At 38.2% G+C, this 22211-nt stretch overlaps 1 protein-coding gene across 15 annotated transcripts in view; it reads right to left on the bottom strand.

Annotated features, from left to right (window-relative positions):
- The window catches only part of LOC140490074 (adhesion G protein-coupled receptor L3-like), a 652730-nt gene that overhangs the window by 35281 nt on the left and 595238 nt on the right, over positions 1 to 22211 (bottom strand). For all 15 annotated transcript variants that reach the window (XM_072589074.1, XM_072589083.1, XM_072589073.1 and 12 more), the window contains 3 exons: positions 17455 to 17623; positions 10387 to 10512; positions 1400 to 1496 (listed from right to left, as the gene is read on the bottom strand). In XM_072589074.1, coding sequence (XP_072445175.1) covers positions 1400 to 1496; positions 10387 to 10512; positions 17455 to 17623 — 392 coding nt within the window. The remainder of the gene's footprint in view (positions 1 to 1399; positions 1497 to 10386; positions 10513 to 17454; positions 17624 to 22211) is intronic.

Raw genomic sequence — 22211 nt, 5'->3', positions numbered from 1 at the left:
TCAAGCTTCGCCAGTGTTGTTGGATGCTATTCTTGAAACCTGCGTGAACCATGGCAGATCTCAATGTCTTCCTTGTAATCTTCTCAGATGATTTAAAATGCACCTCATTCGGTCAGTACCATCAAGGAGGACCATTTCAACAGCAGTTCTAATCAACCTCTCAGAAATAGTTGGATTTCTGTGTTGAAACTGAGGTTAATTTTTAACATAGAATAATAGGTGCAAATGACCATGTCAACTTAGTCTTGATGAATCTTGATGCTTGTCCTGAAATGGCCTTTGCACCTTTGAGAGATTGAGAAGAGCTAAGGCAGACACAAAAGTCAGCTTGAATTATCTGTGGCAAGACGGATGAATCTTTAAAAAAGACATTTGATTCGTGTGGAGACATTTAGATCACAGAAATTTAATTTGATAAGGCCTCTATCTATCAACTAGAAAAGGGAGAACAGCAAAAAAAGAGAGACTGGTTGATAGGATTTTTGCAAAGTTAAAAAAAAACTCAGTAACAAAAAGGATCAAAAATGTATACGCTGACTAGATTGTGCTGAAATGTGTGGAAAGCAATCAGCGGAAATTGAATTTTCAGCCTTTTAGTAAACTAAGTGATTTACTCGTGATGAAAGGGGGAGAAAAAATAAGGTACATCACAAGATTTAGCAAGAAGGTATGCACGGAAGAATACTTTCTTTATAAAAACGTCAATGTCCAGTTATTAAATGATTAGTGTCCTATTCATTTCTTATTCAGTTGCTATACCTCTAATGTAAATTTATGATTTGCAGCAGTGCTCTGACAGCTAGTGCTTCCAAATAAATCTGTTAGACTATAACCTGGTGTTGTCTGATTTTTAACCATGTAAATTTAGAGATTGTATTGTTTGACAAATGAAGAAGAAATAGATTTTTTTAAAAGATTACTAAATGTTAGATAAACTGACAAAAATATTGAGTGTGTTTAATTGATTATAATGTTTCTCTCTAATAATTCACAGGGACAACTGGTTGGGCAACGTTGGATGCTCTGCAAAAGAAAAGGCAGAGATGGAGGCAAGCCAGTGGAAACCTAAGCCTTCAATAATTTTGGAACAAGATGCGTATGTCTGCTTATTGAGGATTAGCATAACCTCTGGTTAATGAATTAATTAGATATTTCATTTTCTGATTTCTGAACTAATCCTTTAATCACTGAATTTCATTAGCGTTCTCAAAATAAACATTTTTAATCATATCGTATGCATGCAGTTATATTGAATTTTATCACAGCAGTCATGGTGAAATGATTTTTTGGAATGCAAGACCTAACGCCAACTGTTCGAACTGTATCCATGCCGTTATTTGGCTATGTATTATTGGAGCACCAGCAAAAATGCCTGAAAGTCTTTCTTGACTTGACTAACCTCTGTTCAGCGATGCTGAGCTGTTGATATCTCCTGTGATAAAGGAAGATTCAGACTGTTTTCGAACCGTGTCATTCCACATCCTTCGAATTCGGCTCTAGAAGATACAACAGCCGGAAGACAAATGAGTCAGTGATTCCAATCCAGCAGTGAGATTGTACCAAACAAAGCAGCTTCAGAGAGATCGCCAGAAACCTCTGCATACCCAGCCCACACTCACCTCTGAAACACAGACAGCACATAGTCAGAATGCCATCTCACATTAGTGTGTTATTTAGCTCTTCTTCCCTGAAGTTTGCAAACTCAAACAAAACAAAAGCACTTCAAAAAGATCACACACAAATAAGAACATTACTTCTAAATAGCAGTGTTAACATCTCCCTCGACAGCCCAAGCACAAGGAGTTAATTAAAAAAAAACCTGAGGTGATTTTATCTTTAATCCTTTAATCAAACAAGCTGTCATTAAAGCACATAATGTCAGAATTTATAAAGCATTCTATATCAGATTAATATTTTGCAATTTTCTGGAGGAAATTTATAATGACTCCCTCCCCACAGACATTTCTCTCAATGGTGATGCTCAACTACTACAAACCCCACAGAATTCTTTCAGATGTGACTTTTGCAAGTGAGTTTTCATTGGTTTACTAAAGCTGAATCTGATCCTGTACTCAGTTAATGTACCAGCACAGATCAGTCTGCAATAATCTGGAGCAGCATTTGCACAGGGAAAAACATTTCCAAACCAATCAGACCCTGTGGTCAGGTTGAGATCACACTCTCACTGTAAAGGTTATTGCAGTACACTGCAATAGTTGGTTGAAAAGTAATTGTGTTTCTCATAAAGGTAGTAATTTTCCTTCTATATTGAAAACTATGGCCAGATCCGACAGGCTCTCCATAGTCAAAACTAGCAAAAATGCTCTAAAATCATAAATCCTGCCCATAACAGTACTGTACATTTTTGTGGGGTGTGAATGGAGTCAATTTGTGCATGGCTGGATTTTGGAGGCCAAAGACCACTTAAATCATCAGCTCCTTCTTTCCCTGTATTATTCTGGTGAGGCTGTGCCTTAAACTCAAATAGTGCAGATTAGACCAAAGAAGTGCAGGTCTGAGAGCCAGGAGATGTAAGATATAGGGTCTGGATGTTAGAAGGTTGATAATCTACCCATTGATTGAGACAAAGGGCCCTTCGGAGCGAGGTGTCTCTTGGTGGACATAAGCTTTAGTTTGGATAGGTAAGGACGCCTTTGGGTGAGGAAATGTACCTTTTGGATTGTTAAAAGTAGCCATGATTGTGCATAAAAAGTATCTAAGCTGTGAAAGGAGCCTTTCAAGGTGGTCTGGAGAGTTAAAGCAAAATATATTGTTTTCTATTTTAATTTTCTGGTAACATTATTCTGAGGATTTCCATTTTCCTTTAATGCAGAATGGCTGATTTCACAAGAATCCATTATCACATTGAGCTGTTTTCCATTACAGTTTGATGGTTTCAAGTGGTTTTGAACTTGCGGGACTATGAATTTCAATGCTCGTTTTACTTGAATGAAATGTTTGTTTTTAAAAGCCTTTATTAAGAGGAAGGAATTGACAGATTGTAAATGCATTTTTGTGAATGCGAGTTTTGTCTTGATTTAGTGATGTTATGCAATATGGACTTTGCTGGTAAAGTCAGCATTTGTTGCTCATCCTAATCAATCCTGAGCCGAGTGGTTTGCTAGACTATTTCGGAGAGTGGTTGACATTTTATCATATTGCTTTAAATCTGAAGAAGGGCTGATGCCCGAAACGTTGATTCTCCTGTTCCTTGGATGCTGCCTGGCTTGCTGCGCTTTTCCAGCAACACATTTTCAGCTTTAAATCTGGAGTTGTATTTAGGCAAGACCAGACAAAGATGGGCAGATTACCTCCATCAAAGGACCTTAGTGAACTACACACACTTTACAACAATGGTAGTTTCATGGTCGCTATTACTGAGTCGAGCTTTCAACTCCAGATTGCACTATTTGAATTGAAACAAGCTGCTGTGGTGTGATTTTAACCCATCCTTAGGTCATTAACTTGGACCTGTAAACTACTAACCCAGTGATATTCTCAATAATGTCCATCTTTCCCTTACTTTATTGAACTGAACTTCATTTTTTGTATCTGTGCAGGCGGTGGACATTAGATGAGTTGGCACAGGAGGTATAGGCGCTAAGTGATACATGTGAGGGGTGTAGGTTGGTTTGATTTGACAGCAGTTGAGATTAAATTGGAATAGATGCTATACAGGGCAAGGTCGTGGATACAGAGACATGCATGTATGGAAGGTCAAGGGGTTTGAGGTACAAGTATTATGCAGCTTAAAGAACATGGCACACCATGGGGATTCGGGAGAGGATATTATGCAATGTATTGGGCATGGGGAGTGAGCAATAATGACAACGGGAATGTCTCATATTTTAAACTTTATTTTTAAACTTAAAGCACAGTGCCAGAATCCCAAGACAGACTTGTCATGCATCTTGCCTACACCCTGGACATTCTCTTCAAGTATTCTGGGATCATCTCTCTCAACTTGCAATCTCGCCTGCAGCCCTGCAATGAAAATGCCAAATAAAACAAGTCTGTTCATGGAGCTGGGAATTCTCCTGTCTTTCTGTACACAGCCTGGGAACAAAAAAACATTTGGGCCAATGTTTCAATCAAAACTTTCGGAACAGGGAAAAAGTTTGCTAGTATCTAACTACCAGGATGCATTATACTCTGTGTACAATTCTCTCACGTATGTAATTGGAACTTGAGCAGACGAATTCTGCTTAGTTTAGTTTCCACAATGTCAAAGCACAGCTGGAAGTAATGAAAAAGAACTTTTCAATGTGTTAACACTTCCTTTTGACTTTCTTTTCTCACATAAATCACCTGATAGATCAACTTATGGTTTTATAAAATAACAGCAACAACTTATATTTATACAGCACCTTTTATTTTACCAGTCCCTCAGGCATTTCACAGGAACACCACAAAGCAAAATATGACACTGAGTCAGCAAAGCAAACATTGGTCAGCATATTCTGAGGTCTAGCAATTATAGTCAGATTGTCACTCCCATTCCATGTTTTTTTAACCTTCGTACTGAGCTGTACATTTCTAGCCAGGAATTACAATCCCAGATAATTCAACACAATTCATCTGTTGTGTCGCATTGTCAGTCGGTGAGTGATGTTTTGAGAGTTAAATGTCCAGCAGCACAGCAAGACACTATGGCAGCTGCTGCAGAAGGGTAAGTATTGGATTGGTGGCACTCTGTTAAGGGTTAGCTGGGTAAGGTACCAGGTGGGTTGTCTACCAGGTAAGTGATGGGGTACTTAGCATTAGTGGGGGTGGATCTGGCAGGGCCAGCAGTAGCCAGTGAGGAGCAGGTCATGGTTTGGATTGACCAGTGGGGGAGTATTAGAGACGGCTGGGGTGTGCAAGGGGCGTTGTCAGGGCTGGAGTCTATATGAGGTTTGGTGTATAGAGGCCACTGCCACCAGGCCGGATATTGGGGCCTGTGGCAACAAGCTTGCAAAGGACGGGGCGGCTTGATAGTCATATAGCAAAGAAACAGACCCTTCGGTGCAACCAGTCCATGCAAACCATACTCCCAAACTAAACTAGTCCCACTTGCTCATATCCCTCCAAACATTTCTTATTCGTGTACTTATCTAAAGGTCTTTTCAATGCAGTAACTGTTCCTGCATCCACCACTTCTTCTGGAAGTTCATTTCAAACACAAACCACTCTGTGTAAAAACATTGCCCCCATGTCTTTTTTAAATCTTCCTCCTCTTACCTTAAAACTATGCCCCCTTGTCTTGAAATCCCCAGCCATAGGGAAAAGACACCTGCCATTCACCTTATGTTTATGCCTGATGATTTTATAAACTTCTATAAAGTCACCCTTCAACCTTCCCTGCTCCAGTGGAAACATTTCCAAGCCTATCCAGCCTCTCTTTATAACTCAAATCCACCATTCCTTGTAACATCCTCGTAAATCTTTTCTGAACCCTTTCTACCTTACTAATTTCTTTCCTATAACAGGGTGACCAGAATTGCACAGAGACCTCACCAATGTCCTGTATAACCTCAACATAACGTCCCAACTCCAATACTTGTCAGTGGACTGAGACTGAGGTGTAAGTGTTAATGTGAGGTGTAGTTGAAGGGAGGGCATTCAGCTTAATCGTTACCCAGGAGGTATACTTTCAATCAACCAACATTTCCTGGTTAACCACTAACTTAATGGAGGTGGCACCTTCTAAGTTTTCTGTCTTTAATAGATTCTTCCAGTGGGTCCACATGTAATGGGCTTGCCCAATGGAATCTTCAATTCCCTGGAAAACTTCCATGGTTCCACACAGTCCCAAGGCACAACTCCCTGTTCCAATGAGTGTCTGGTTGCTGAATATCCAGGTAAATAGGGTTAGATGCCAAAAAAAACTTGGACAATTTAAGACACTTGAAGTGACTTAAATGAGGCAGGGAGCAGTATGGAGCAAAATACTGCACTTATGGCCAAGACAACTTAAAGAACAACCACTAATGGTGAAGCAATTATGGTAAATAATGAGAAAGAAGCCAGAATTGCTGGAGCATGGATAACCTCAAGAATCATGAGGTTGGAGAAGATTATGAAGATGGGGATGAGCAAGGGCATAGAGGAAAATCCTGAACTTAAGATGCTGTTTGACCAGAAGCCAATGTAAATTAGCAAGCCGAGCAGAAATAGGGTAACAGAACATGCTGCAATTTAAGATGTGGACAGCAGAGCTTTGGATGCCTTCAAGTTTACAGAGATTAGAATGCTGACTACCAGCCAGGTTTGTACTGGAATAGTTTAATTTGCAGGTTACTAACGCATAGAAGAGCGTTCCACTGGTAGAGGATCTGAAATAGGATGAAGGTGAACTACATTACAGATGTGAAAAAAAGGGGGTTTTCTTGATTGCACAAGCATGCAGTTAGAAGGTCATCTTCAGAATCAAATTTGACTCAAAGTTTGCAAACAGACTGATCTCATCTCAGAATGTTTCCTTGTTAGGGAATAGAGTTTGGAATGTGGATGGGAAATAATGACTTCAGTCTTTCCAATATTTAATTGGAGAAAATGTCTCCTCCTCTGGTACTGGATATCAAATAAGAATCTGATAAATTAGTAACTGTGGAGGAGTCAGGAGGCACGGTGCTGATGTGGAGCCAGGTGTTATCAGCATAGATGTAAAAATCAAAGTTGTGCCATCTGAAAATATAACCTAGGGTTAGCATATAGACACATATCAGGAAAGGCTCAAGGACAGATCCTTGGAGGACACCAGAGGTAATGGTACAGGAGGTGGAACAGAGGTTATTGCAAGCAATTCTCCAGCTACAATTAGATTGTTAAGTTTGGAAGCAATAACATTTAGGAGAAATGAGCAAAAAAAAAGTCAATGCAATATTGGCTTATCAGGCTAATTTCCAGACACTGACATTTTTAAAATGACTTTTCCTTATTTAAATTCTGCAAGTTAACTTGATTTTCATTTTTTTCTAGGCAGCAGACTGTGTTGTGATGCAGCTAAGCATTAAGATTGAGACTGCTGAATTTAGGAAGCGTATGTTTGCCCTCCCAACTTAATTGGGCTTTAACTGTGGCCGTTAATAAACAGTAGTTACCAGAGAAGAGCTTACATTTGTCTAATTAGGGAAAACCTATGGAGAATATTATCACAGTGATCATAAGCAGTTGATTATTTGGGGTCTTTTGTTGCCTAATCACAGTAGACAACATCACTGAGAAAATACAGATCAACAGAGAAAGGCTGTACCTATATCTTGTAATGTGGGAACTTTAAAGAGATTATATTTCTGTTCAGTTTGCAGTATGAAATTCAACATGATATTCAGAAAAGCAAAACTGCCATTACAGAACTATCTGACAAATAAAACCAGAGAGAGAAAAGTTAATATTATTATGACTGCCTTTTCTCATTATTGGCTTTATCACAGTGCATGAAACTAGGTTATAACATCAAAAGATCAATTGTGAACCTGGCTTCACAGTACTGTACACAAAAGTTCATTGTTGTCAGCAACCGTCTGTATTCAATTCTCAACAATCTTAAGAAATGGCTTGGGCAAAATAACAAACAGGAGAAGAATTTTTCAAGGATAGAAGGAAGGGGAGTTTCCCATTAACGGCCTTGCTTGTGCACAAGCTGAACTACAGAAGTGTCTAGAATTCAATTAGTATGATTCAAACCCTTGAATGGTTGACTGTCATATTTCTATTTCTCCAACACTTAACCCAATAAATTAACACATCTCCTACAAGAATGTAGGGAGAAGAGAACAGAGGCTATTAATCATATTTAATTATTCAATAGGAAATGGTATAATGCCACAGGATACAACAGCAATTGAATCCAGCCTGTGCATGTAACATGCGGAACAGACCATGTTCAGGGAAGTTTAGATCGGTAGTAGGAAATATAATGAAATCCTGTCTAAAGGAAAATAGAAGAATATCTAGAAATTATAAATATAGTAATGAAGCAATAGCATGGACTTCAACAAAAAAAAAACTTGCTTGAGTAAATTTACTCGAATTTTGAGGAGGGAACCACAGATCATGGTTATGCATAAGTAACTTATCTCGATTTTCAAAATACCTTCAAAGAAGGGGCCTCAGATCAGATTATTGGATGTTACAATGATGGGCAATTCAAAAAGAAAAAACAATAGCTTTTAGCTTTATTTGTAGAGTGATAGAATTGAAAAATAGGCAAGTTATGTCAAACCAGTACAAAACCATGAGTCGGCCCAAGTTAAAGAGCACCAAACACCTTTCTGGTCACCAAAAGCAATAGGGACACTAAAGAAGGTATTGAAAATTTTACAAGGATGGTACCAGAAATGCATGTGTGTACATGTTAGGAGAGGATAGAAAAACTGGGATTCTTTTTTATTGAAAAAGGAAGGCTGAACAATAAGCTAACACCGATCTTTTAATATATGAACAATTTAATAGAAAGGATACAGAGAAAGTGTGTTCTCTTGTGGGGAGTGTGTGCTAAAGGCAATCACCATAAAATAGTCAACAAGACCATCCAACAGGGAATTCTGAAGAAATATTTTTGCACAAAGAGTGGTGAGAATGTGGAAGTCACAATATCAAGGTGTGTTTGCAGTGAATAGTACAGGTACATTGGAGGGGAGACTAGATAAGCATACGAGACTGAAGAGAATAGAGGGTTATATTGGCAGATCTAACAGTGAAATGAGAGAAGAAGGCTAAGTGGAGCACAAACACCAGCATGGGCCCACTGGATTAAATGATCTGTTTCTTTGTCACATAATCCTACTTCACCCCATGCACACATCAAACCTTATTAAGTTTGTCCTAAATTTTGTTCAGTATTTAACCATTTGTTAGCAAAGGAGAAGAGTAACTTGAATGGGACCCTGAGAAATATTGATGAGTGATTATGACTTGTGCACAGGAACTTCCAGCATTCATCTGGACATCATGACTGCTTAACAGATGACCCCATGACTTGAGAATAACATGGCATTTGAGCTGGAGAAAATGAACAGCAGTGCAGCCAAGTACCTCAGTGATTAATATAAACAAACAGAATCTTAAGGTAGACAGAGTCAATTACAGAAACACATGCAGCACATCTGATAATGATTTGATAATTTTGATTACAATATATTCACAGGCAGAAAAAAGATAATGAGGCACGACTTCTCTGTAAATGGACAGGTTCCTCTGCTGTCCACTTGTTATTGTGTAGGATATACATATGCTTTAGCCCACTCATTTTGCTTGGACATGCAGATTTGGTACAGGTAAAGACAAAGAGTAATAGAAGGTATCATACACAGGACATCCTGAAATGTGATTAATAATGGGAGAGATTTTGAGAGGAGTGGTAAACTCTTGCAGATTGCCATCCCTCATAAACGTGGAACAGTACTTCTATTTTGACACTTTGCACAGCTGTCGGGGGAAGGTGAATTACACCCCCTTCTCACAGCAGTCAGCTGCCATGTTCTCAAATTTAAAGATCTAGAAACACTCTGACAGTTGCTGCCAAATGGTAAGTACATAATTTGTGTGCGATGCTATGGTATTTGGAGGGTAAGATGCCAGACTGGTACTGTACCAGCTATGTAGGGTGCTGGTGGGAAAGGTGTGGGGCAAGGGATGTAATTTTTAAGGTGGATCTAGGTAGGTGGGAGAAAACAGTGCGTTGTCAGGTGTGAAAGAGGCGTTGGGCTCCAGGTGTTGGAGGATGTGGAGACATATTGAGTCTGGACTGAGGTGAGAAAAGGGTTTGAATCCAGAGCGAGTGAGGGAGGGGAAGTATCATGTCCTGAGCAGGGGAAGAATGGGATAAGATGTGGAGTGGGGGAAGAAGGGAGGTCCTGGGAATGTCAAATCATTGTTGGAGCGATGTAATGATCTGGATGGATGGATGGATGTGTAGTTTGGGGTTAAGAGGAATGGAGTCAGTTAAAAACTTATTCAGGAGTTTATACATTTAATAGTCTTAACTTTTCCTGCATAACTATTTTATCTGAGTTCATTAGAGCACTCTGTGTTCTTAGATGGAGATTTTCAGAGGATTCTAGGTGTCGAGGTATCACCCAGAGGGATGTTCAATTTCTGAGACAGTTCCTTCAGAACTTGCGAAGATGTATTTTCAGAGTCTCTGTGTACAACTCCCATTGATGCTACAATAATGACTGTCTGACCAATGTGGAAAAGTGGAAAATCCAGGCCATTCTGTCCAATAATAGAAGGATCCAATTTGAAGGGAATTTTGTTTTCTTTCTCACAGTAGATTATCAGGATATACTTTCCAGAGGGAGAACAACATTAGGGAATAACAGAGGATCCCTTTTCAGTAGTTACTGCAAGTAAATAAACTTTGGATGAGGTGAATTTCCACTTTATAAATCATTCACTTACTTGAGAGCCTGTAGAATATCGCCCAGGAGTTCGAGCACCAGACGTTTTTGCTGAACCGAGGGAGCTTTCTGTGCTTCTTTTACTGCAGCAATGGGCACGAAAGCATTTGCCATATTCTTTTCTCACCTAGGTGGTTAAAAATAATAACATTGATAAAAAAAATGGTAGTGGTACGGCTCAAATAGCGCACCAAATCTTGCAAAGCTATTTCACGCATCAATGGTTTTCATTGAATTATTAGACATTCCTACTTGTTGTAAATTTAACCAGCACTTTATTTTTGAAGAAGATCAAAAAAGGGAATAGTTGCTGCTGGGTCAAGCCTCAGAAAAATCAAAACATTAAATCAACAAGGATCACAGATGATTATAAGCGATTTCGATTGATTATTGGAACTCTGTGTGTAAGGCATATCTTGCTGCAGAGATAACACAGAACCTTCATTATATTTCTTCATCACTGTGCAGTTCCCATTGGTTAGTAGACGCTGTATGATAAAATGTGTGGATATCACACGCTGAGTTCAGTTGGATTTCCCTCCAGTGTCATTTGCACAGCCTGACCTTTTATATTTAGATTGATGCTTGGCTGTTTGGAGACAACAGTCTAATTGAAAGATTTTTGCTGTTCCAATTCATGATTATCAGAATTCCAAGATTATAGACTGGTGATTACTCCCAGTTAATGGTTTCTAAGTTTAGTGCTTCACATTAGTTGGGTGTTCTTATCAGCAAAGGCTGTCAACAATCATTAGGCTTCACATTCTGGAAATACAATGATGCTTACAGACAGCTGTAGTATGAATGTGATGTTTTCAAATGATTACCCATAATTCTAGGCCATTATGCATGTTGCAAACCAATGCTAAAATGGTAAATTTCTGGAGCATAAATTCATCAATGTCACCATTTATTATTATAATACATTAGGTCTACGCAAAACCCACCACCACCTTTCTGCCAAAAGTAAATGAATCCAACCAAAAATTCAGGATTTTAAAATAAAGTATTAAGTATTTCTTGAATCGGTCAATAATAGATGAAAATTAATTAAAAGCAAATTACTGCAGATGCTGGAATCTGAAACCAAAAGAGAAAATGCTGGAAAAACTCAGCAGGTCTGGCACCATCTGTAAGGAGAGAAAAGAGCGACGTTTCGAGTCTAACTGACCCTTTGTCAAAACTAAAAAAAAGGAAGAAATAGGAAGGTATTTATACTAGGCTGAGAGAAGGTGTGTCATGGCTCCAGAAGCAAAGGTAGCAATAAAGAGCCTAGTATAAATACCTTCCTATTTCTCCCTTTTTTTTTAGCTTTAACAAAGGGTCAGTTAGACTCAAAATGTCAGCTCCTTTCTCTCTTTACAGATGCTGCCAGACCTGCTGAGATTTTTCAGCATTTTCTCTTTTGGTATGGGAATTAATTAGTGTACTGAAGTCACTTCTTCCATTACCATTCTATTTAGGTTTCTCTATCTGTTGGAGCAAAATTCATTATTGTTGTTTCGACCTTGATAAAGGAATTGCTTTGTTTCTGGTTCAGTTGTGTCAGTGTTACAGACTAATATCAGCATCCCACTAGCATTTGGATGGGTACTGTTCACTAACCAGGCATTAAATGCTGAGATGGTAGTCTTGATAATGAAAACCTTAATATAAAAATAATTTAAAGGTGGGTCATGAAAAATTCAAGTGATAGAGAAATGATAACTTCCTTTCGCAGCTAGTTTCACTGCAGGCTTGTCAATGGGAAGAAAGATTAGTGACACACTGTTTTGGAAAGAAATGGTCTTTGTAGTTTGTGTCAATAACAATTTCATGTTTTGCCTTGCTAGAGGGCACCAGGTATTTTTTCCTGTCAATTTCCACTAGTCCATTTTATATTTTATAGATGTTGATAGGCATTTTTTTCTTCCATTTCTTTGCTGTAGTGGTTCCCATTCCATAGCTTTGGTCAACACTGATGATTACCGTACCAAGGAACCTGTGCAGAGTAGGCAAAATGCCTTGGGATTTCTTCAACTTTATTCATATCTTTCACCACTTAAGGAGTCCATATACCGTTTGCATATTTCAAAGTTGGACAATAAATCTTTGGCAAGCTGATATTAATGTTGCAATACTAAAGATTCTTCCATAGAAATCCAAGAATCCTGTTAGCTATGGATGTTATCTATTGTATGTGTAATTCCCCATGAAAGTTTTGTTAAGAGGAACCCTCAAGTACTGCTGCATATCTATAATCATTGAATCTGTACAGTGTGAAAGTAGGTCATTCAGCCCATCAAGTCCATACCAACCAACTGAGGAGTGTTCCACCAAGTTCCACCCTCTGTCCTAGTAACCCTGCATTTACCTTGGTTAATCACCACCCCCCCCCCCCCCCCCCCCCACCTAACCTGCACATGATGGGAAATTTAGCATGGTCAATCCACCTAACCTGCACATCTTTAAGCTGTGGGAGGAAACCCATGCAGATATAGGGAGAATATGCAAGTTCCCCAAGGACACCCAAAGGTGGACTCAAACCCATGTCCTTGGCACTGTGAGATAGCAGTGCTAACTACTGAGTCACTGTGCCACTCTATCTGTTGGCAAATCTGATTATAGAAGTTAAAGCTATATGTTGGTGGAACCTGCTTATTGATGTTTATTGACATAACATCTCCCATCTCCCACTGGTCCTAAGACTTTTGCAATTCCAGAAGATCATGTTGTAATGAATTAATATGATCATGAGTTTTCTGTAATGCATAAACCATGCAGTCATCTGCAAACAGGAACAACGTGCTTCATAAACCAGAGATGGTAGTGAGCAGATGGCTCGATGAAATTACAGAGCATCTCAAATCCTTTAACAACCAGAAGTCCACGTTCACATTTTCTCAGACTCTCACACATGCGCACTCAGGCTGAAAATGCTAATCCTTTCCTCTCCTAGCCTAACAGAACTGAAGACAACTGCACAATGTCTATCAACTTCTCATTTACTCAGATCGACAACTGCAGATTATGACAGCTGTACTATAGTTAATAGCCTTAAAGTAGACTGTGCACTTTGAACATATTTTCACACTGAGCATTATTGGAATATGGTATCTTCATGATCAGCTTGAATTTTAAAACTTGACTTAATTATTTGAAAAATCAAAGAGGAAGAGGACTGAGAAATGGAATCAGGTCATTTTGGAACAAAACATTACAATGAAATATACCAATGGAAAATTCTCTCTTCATTACAAACTGATCTCATCCGTCAGATAGGAAGCTTAATCCTTACAAGAATGGCTTTCCTGCTCTTTGTTTAGTTCAACTCATAACGTTTGACTACAAACATACAAACCCACAGGAGGCAAAACATTGCTTATATCTCATTCTTTAGCTTACACTTGCTGCATTTTGGTTTTTAAGTCTGTCACTCAAATGAAAAATATTTAACTTTGTTCGGGGTAAAAATTGGGTCCAAACTTGTGCAAAACTAACTTAAGCGCTGCTTGACTGCTGAAACTTCCTGAGTTCAAGTCTGAAACCAAATTCAGTTTGTTTACATTGAGATGTTATTAACTCATGAGTTTGGTCATCAGGAACTCAGTAATGTTTATTAATACAAGAAATCTCTGTTTTATGTTCACCTGAATTGTGTAAAACATCCAGCTAAATGACTGCATTTCATGTTGGCCCATGGGCTACGTTTAAGCAAACAAGTATTTTCAGTTTTATATAACATAAGAGTAAAGTAATGCAATTTAAAAGTCCACTATTTTAGTGAGAGCAATTTGAAGTCTTAAATTAATAGCATCACACAGGAACCATACTGAGGCATAACATGCAAAATGTGAATATTGAGCTGTACAAGTACTAATATGCTAAATTAGGCTAGTGACACAGCCCTGTGTGCTTGTCTCCTAATACCTTAATGCATTAGATCTTTAAAGGCAGTTCCCTCCCAGGGCGACTCCTGCTGGTCAAAAATATGCAGCCCATTTTAGAGTCACTGGCTTGATGGACACTAAAGGACTTTCCAGACCTGATCGCTGTGAGCACTTTTCTTGATTTCATGGATTGGGAGATGCCATACATGGGGGTGGGTGCTGAAACCTGTTATATTTCGTATTTACAAATGAAATATTACCATTCGCATAAGACACTGACCATGAAACCATATCCTCACTTGAGTTTGTGTCTTCATGACAAAGAGAACAAGGGAAAACCAATTCATGTGCTTCAACGATTTCCAAGACAGTTCTATGTTTAGAAGAATATGGGGAATGACGAGGGTTGTGATTATTACTGCATAACTCCTGCAGTTCAAGAAATACAACTGTCCAATCTAGGACATTGCATTATAAATAATAGTAGGGAGAGACATTACATTGACTGGGTTAGATGTCGAACCCTCAGTATGTTGAATAGACTCTCATTGAAGAATGACTGCCAGAATTAGCAATTTGCTAGCATTTACAGAACATTTTCAGACTGCATGTAGGGACAAATGCATGATTATTTTTCACGTATGTATGGGAAGAGTAACATCTAACTCCTATTTGAAACACATTCTCGTTAATACTTCCCTATTTGATTACATTTCATCTGATGCCTTTGTATTTACAATATGAATAATGTGGTACACAGCCAAGGATGGGCTGCTGACTTGAAATGAAATCAATTGAGGCAGACAAGATGGTTACATCTGCTAATCTTTCAAGTAATAAACTGTAGTACCTTTATTACCATGCAAAATTATCAAATTATTGATCAGGCTGTGACAAATGAAACTTATGGTACTCTAGATGATTTTGCACTTAAGAACCTGTGAAGAGTTTTCAAATATTAAAACATAAGTGGCTTGTTTTCATAGAGAATAAAGATAAAAAATGATCTAATTCCTCACCCTCACAACTCTGTGTTCTCTTCTAAGCTGAGCCTTTTGAGATACCTCTGCTGCCATAATTCTGGCCTCTTGCCAATTCCCAGTTACGACCATTTCACCATTGGTGTCTGTGCCTTCAGTTCCTCAATCCCTACCATTAGAATTTCATCCAACTGCTCCAAGCACAAACCCTCTCTTATTGTGTTTTCCTCCTTTCTAAAATCATAGTTCATTGATCAAGCATTTGGCTAACTGGCCCAATATGAGTCAGTCTCATACCTGATCACATAGTGACCATGTGAAGTGCCTTGGGATATTTTGCTATGTTATAGAGTGTTATGCAAATAGAATTGTTATGATAATATTGGATTTCCCTAATCACAATACAACCTGGCTCAAGAGTGGACTATATGGAGGAGAAATGTTTGTGCTTTTTTGTTGGGCATGGTGGGGAGTGGGGGTGGAGAGCAGGGGGATCATCCCCATGATCCCTGTCTGTAAGTGCAATTTATTTTATTGAGTGAGGCAACAGGATTTGAACCTGAATTTTATTCACAAGTTTTGATAGAAACTGGTGATTATTTTTTGCAAACAGGTAAATTACTCAAAGTCAGGAAAGGCAAATGTGTTCTCATTAATAAAGAAATCATTACCTCCCAATTATCAGTACTGAATTAGGAGTGACAAGTAGTAGGTGGAAAGTTAAATGATGGGAAGCTTAACACTGATGGAAAGTGTGCTATTACATATCTGTTACTCATGAATCATCTGTGGTGCCTTCGTTTCAGCTGAGGAAAGGATTTCGGAGTTTATGTTATATGATTTCAACTCAAGTAATGTTGTGATCTGGGCAGAAGGAAAGGAAATAGAGCAAACAATTGTGGAAAATGGGACAATCTTTTATGCTGATTCTAAATTTCATTTGCACAAAGCAATCTAAGCCCCTAAAACTGAGTACTCACTCCAAGGATGCGACAGAGAGTTTCAGCCCAGCAAGTCTGTTTAGGAGCATTTATCACAATATGCCAAAATGGCATACAGGTACCCCTGATAACATTAATCCATTGTTAATTACCTGCATCTGCAGTGACTAAGTGTTAATTGAAACTATACTCAGATCTGTTTCTCATAGTGCTGCTACAATTACTTTAAATTCAATTTAAATCAGTTCAAATTCAGTCAATTGATCTGTCCTTGGTACATAGGACCCGTAACCAGCAGTCAATTTAAAAGTATTGATTGATAGTTCTTCAGCTCCAGCGATTGCCTGAACAAATTCTCAGCTTAAAATTATTTTAAATTTGGGTATCTTAAGGCTCCACTGACCATATTCAAGTTAATAATCAATTATAATCGATAACACAGATTGATGATGCTGAAACAGGGGACCTTTTTTGTTCCAGCTTATGCTGAAGTGTTTGAGTTGAAACGAGGGTTTAACTGTAAAACTGGTGCAGTGTCCATCAAATTCCGGGCATGTTTTGACAAGTGCTTCTCTAATGGAAACTCTGCATATTCCATCTATTGTCACACTTTGTGAGGGGTTCCAAAGCCATCTCTGAAGTATAAGAATTATTGTTGGCATGACCTATTTGTTGATTTTAATGTAGTGGTATTTTAAACCAACCAAAGATTTCAGTTGATCATATGGAGGATAGATCAAAAATGCAAAATGACAACATGTCCTAGAGTTGTAAATTCTTTTGGTGTGTGAAGAATCTTCTAACCTCAGTATGATCTTTCATTTACAATTCCCACCTCCTTATAACACCTCTGTATAGAAACCAATCTTCTGCGACAGCAACTTCACATCATAATGATCTCATTAAGATTACAAAATACTTCGGAACAGACAATCTTCATGCTGACACATACACATTAAATCATTAATAGAAAATTGATTACTCTGCAATTACTATGTCCTGATTTCAAGAGGTCAGAGTTCGAATAATAAGCACTTATATCCGAAAAGACAATTTAAGGGTAGTTAAAGAAGAATAAAGGCTAATGGTTGTGGATAAATTAATGAACTCTGACAATTCTTCCCCGGTCTCCCTGTTGAACAATAAAGTGACTGACTGTGGTATATTGTAACACATTAGAATCACTATTATGAAGATCACGAGGTGTCAGCAAATCTTTTGTTCCCCTGCCCCAAAACACAAGACTTAGGAATATGTTTCTTTGACACACAAAACTAACCTTCTTCTGGAGGACACAGTGGAAAATGAATATAAACATTCCCTGCAGTGAGTTGAAAATGGTGAAGAGATATGCCATGATAACAGTGCTTTCATTAATGAACATAAGTCCAAAAGCCCAAGTTAGTCCAAGGAGGCAAAGGAGAGCTATGGCCCCTATGACCCATGATCTGCAAAGAATGGAAAAAAAATGTCATTCAATATGATTGCACACTTTTCTTTCTAAGAAATGCCTACTTTCATGAATTTTGATTATTTTACTATGAGTTTCAATTATATAAAAGAAATTTAAAGTCTGAAATCTATGACATTTTTCCCCACAGTTCATGCTTAATTGTATGTGGAACATTTAATCATGAGTCACAATAAATCAATATGTATTTTTTGATCCAGAACAAATTAATTTTTCCTTACACAATGGTACAAGACTTGAACAAAGAAGTGATACTTTAACATATTTAGCTTTGCAAGCTACTGGTGTGAAACAAAATGGCAGCAAATAAATCCAGGAATCACAGTAAACTTAATAATCATTAATAGTACATGAATCACTTTTTAGCTGTAGCTTTCAGGTAATAAGGCTCATCATTCAAACATGGTTTCATGAATTTAGGTCAGAGTTTGTCAATCATAAAACCATCTTTACGGAACACATCTCTCTTCCTTTACACAGTGACGCCACCCAACACTCTCCCCAGAAATATAGAGCAGCTTAAAAAAAAGTCAAAAGAAATCTAAAAGGGGAATGAAATGGAAAAAAAGAAAAAAAACCTGGAAATTGATCTATGGTCAGCGGTGAAATTAAAAAATGACACAGCAATGTAGAGTAAAGTTCATTCCTGCATGAAATGTGAATGACAACAAAGGAGGAGGCTCTTCATCAGAAGAACAAACTGAATTATTCATCCAGTCAGCATTCTCTGGAATATTGATATTTCTTCCACAAGCTGTACATTTTGAGAGAACTGATCTCATGCTTGAGAACGTCATTGCTTCTACTGTCTCAATGTAGATTGCAAAAATTGCAATTGAATTTGTAAACTTTCAATTTTTCATACTCGATTACTGCTCAGAAATGTACATATTTACCTTAAATGCATCTTCTTCAGTGATTCAATTTTGCAACATGATAAGCAGAACACAATACATTTCTGAGCTGTACGTAAAAACACAAGATTTTAACAAAGAATTTAAATACTTTGCTGCTTAGCATCATTCACAGCTGTAAATGCAAGCAGCTAAGCAGGCTTTAGTAGTTTTGTAATGTAACCGTATTCAGGTGCATATAGAGATATGTTGAAATGAGAAGGTAAAATCCAAACTGCTGATCCCTTCTAGCCCTGTTGAAAGGTCGGCATTAACCCAAGGGATCCTTAAAGGGATTTGAATGGGTTTCTCTGATTTACTGCATTTATAAAATAGGTTTGCAGAGCATCCTTAATAGTCCATTTCTTACAAGAGCAACCGATATATGAATATGTTGGAAGGCAACTTAAAGGAATCAATCCTGGGTTGCTAAGCAGCTCAGCAAATGTGAATATGTAAATAAATGTACTGGTTCTCTACACAGTTTGCTCTTCCGTCTCTATGCAAATAACAAAAGCTACAATGAAGGAAAATATTACAGAGGGGGCCAAGTTTCAGTACATCTCAAAAGGCCACACAACATGATGTTTGTAAGCCATTCAGACCATTCTTACTTGATGAAGGGCCTGTTATCCTCATAGCTAAAGAATGCATGGATGCAAAGACAAAAACACCAACATTAGAAAATAATGGTCCCAGCTGCAAATAATAAAAAAGGAAGTTGAATAAACAGAACAAAATTCTTTCCAACCGCTCCACACCACCCAAGCAAATTGGCACACACTACCAGGAAGCAGCTCCTCTTCACGATTAGATTATTTATTAGTAATGATTACAATCAGCAGCATGACTGCTGAGTCTTCCTTTAGCCACCCCAAAGGAAAAGGGCTGTGGGCAGACTGGAAAATGGATTATGAATCTGAGGAGTTTTGAAGTATTTCAAGAAACAGGATTTAATAATCTCCTGCCAGTAAACAAACTCATTCAATCTTCCTCGATCAGCTTTGGTATTTTCACCATATATTTACTGCCATTTAAGGACTCTGCTTAAGTGTGGCCTTAATGGAAGATCCTGGGTTTCAAACTTGTTCCAAACAACAAATGAAGTACTAGTTTTTGGGTTGACATCAGGCAGGATGCTCTCCATTGGCAGGGGTGATAAATATCCACTTACCATGTGAATTGTGGGAATCCTTAAGATCTTCCCATAATACAAGGCAAAATACATTATTGTCTGCTACAGAATATAATTAAGAACATGGGAAGTGTTTACTTTGGGGTCTGTCAGACTGAGTTATCTCCAACTACTTTACACTATTCTACAGGAGAATTCGAGGATAACAAATGCAATGTATTGTGCTTGCATGCCACCAATGTTTTGTTATTTTGTTAGTTGCAACTTAGACTTCATTCACCACTAACTCAGTTTCGATCAAAATGAACTGCTCCTATGCATTACAATTCTCAAACATGTTGGCAAACTTTCTTCAACATGTCATCAGCAGCAATGACAGGCTCTCCATAAAGAAGGTATATGAATCAGTCACTAATAAACAACAAAGTATTAAAAAAAACTCACAAAGGCCCTTTTACAGGGTTGTATAAATCTGCAATGTCTGCCACCTAGCAGTGCAAAGGCAGCAGATCCATGGGAACATCATCAGCTACTGCAAGGGTCAGTGCTAGCTCCAAGCTGTTCACAAGCTATATTAATTATTTTATAGTGGTGACCAAAATAATATTTCCAACTTTGTTGATGACACTAAACTAGGTGGAAACATAAACTATGAGAATGCTGCAAGGAAGATACACTCTAAGCGAATGGGTGAAAATATGGCAATAGGTTGAAGTTATTCACTTTGCTAGAAAAGGAAACAGAATATTTCTTAAATGGTGAGATGTTGGGAGTGTGTGTGTTGTTCATGAGTCACTAAGTGCTAGCATACAGATGCAACAAACAATAAAAAAGAATTAAATGTTCATCTTCATTGTAAGCAGATTTGAATACATGAGTAAAGTAGTCTTGTTGCAGTTGTTTGCAATCGTGATAAGATTTCAGCTGGTGTTCAATTGTGGTCTCCTTATAATTGGAGGGAGAGACATGTTATAGAAAGAGTACAATTGAGGTTCACCAGAAAAATCTCTGGGATGGCAGAATTGTTTTATGAGGATACTTTGAGGAAACCGGGTCTGTATTCTCCATTGTTTCAACAAATGAGAGGCAATCTCACTGAAACGTACAAAGTTTTTTAATGGGCATCTCAAGGAGGATAAGATAGTTAAGATGTTTTCCAGACTGGTGAGTCTAAAACCAGGGACGTAATCTCAGGATTATTAGCACTGAGCTGAAGAGGAATTTCTTCACACAGATGGTATTGATGGACATCTGGATTAACAACATTAAGAAATATGGAGATTGTATGAGAAAATGGTACTGAGGTAGATAATTAGACATGATTTAATTGAAACATAGATTTTTTTTACAGTGTGGAAGTAGGCCATTTAGCCCATCAAGTCCACACTGACCCTCCGAAGAGCATCCCAACTAAATTCACCTCCCTACCAGATGCCTGGAAACCTGTATTTGTCAAGGCCAATACACCTTTGATGTGACATTTATCAAATGTTGTTTCAAAATTCAAGTACATCAATTGCTTTTCTTCTTGTTCCCGCACCTCTGATATCCCCTAAGAATTTATCCTTGATGCTCTCCAAATTCTCATCTACGTGCTACCCCTCAGCAACATTATTCCCAAACACAACCTCAAATTCCATAGGTATGTTGACAACACCCTTTTACCACTACTCTTGAGCTGTCACTGTTTCTAAATGAACAAGCTGCTCGTTCAGTAACCTACACTGAATGAAAAGAAATTCCCCTTCATTTTAGCAGGACAGAAGCCTATGTCTCCATTTCTGACTACAAACTCCACTCTCGTGTCTCTCCCATTCTCTCCAATTTCCTGCAGCCCCAAACCTCTCTAGGCTATCTGTTTTCCACTAATTTCTGTCACTTGGAGATCCCAGTTTTTCATCACTCCATCGTTGCTGCCTATCCCTTCAGTTGCCTTGGTCCTAACCTCTAGCATTTGTTCCCTAAACCTCTCCACTTGACTTTTCTCCAATTAGATGCACCTTAAATGCTACCTTTTTAACCAAGTTTTGACCAAACATCTCCCTGCACAACTCATGTCCTGTTATGTTTTATAATGTTTCTTAAGTACAGAATTATCAACACCATTCACAATTCCTCAGATATTGAAGCAGTCTGTGTACATTAGGCAGCAAAGCCTGGACAATATAAGTTGCAAATAGCATTTGCACCACACAAATGTCAGGCAGTGGTCATCTGAACCATCTTCCCTGACATTCAATGCTTGTCAATTGCCAAATCCTCCACAATCGGCATCCTATAAGTTTCCATTGACCTGAAACTGAGCTAGATCAGCAATATAAATACTATGGCCACTAGGCCAGGTCAGAGGCTGGGAACTCCGGGGTGAGTAATTCACATTCTGTCTTCTGTATATTGTAACAACTCACTCAGTGTCCTCAGACAGCACTTTCAAAATTTGTGACCTTAAGCAACTACAAGGGAAAGGGGAGCAGATGGAAAGGAGCAAGTTCTCCTCCAAGCTACTCACAAATCTATCACCACGTCTTCAATGTCAC

This window comes from Chiloscyllium punctatum, chromosome 2 (assembly GCF_047496795.1).
Source record: "Chiloscyllium punctatum isolate Juve2018m chromosome 2, sChiPun1.3, whole genome shotgun sequence".
Classification (NCBI taxonomy): Eukaryota; Metazoa; Chordata; class Chondrichthyes; order Orectolobiformes; family Hemiscylliidae; genus Chiloscyllium; species Chiloscyllium punctatum.
Note: the sequence above shows the minus strand (reverse complement) of the source record. Positions and strands in the feature narration are given on the sequence as shown.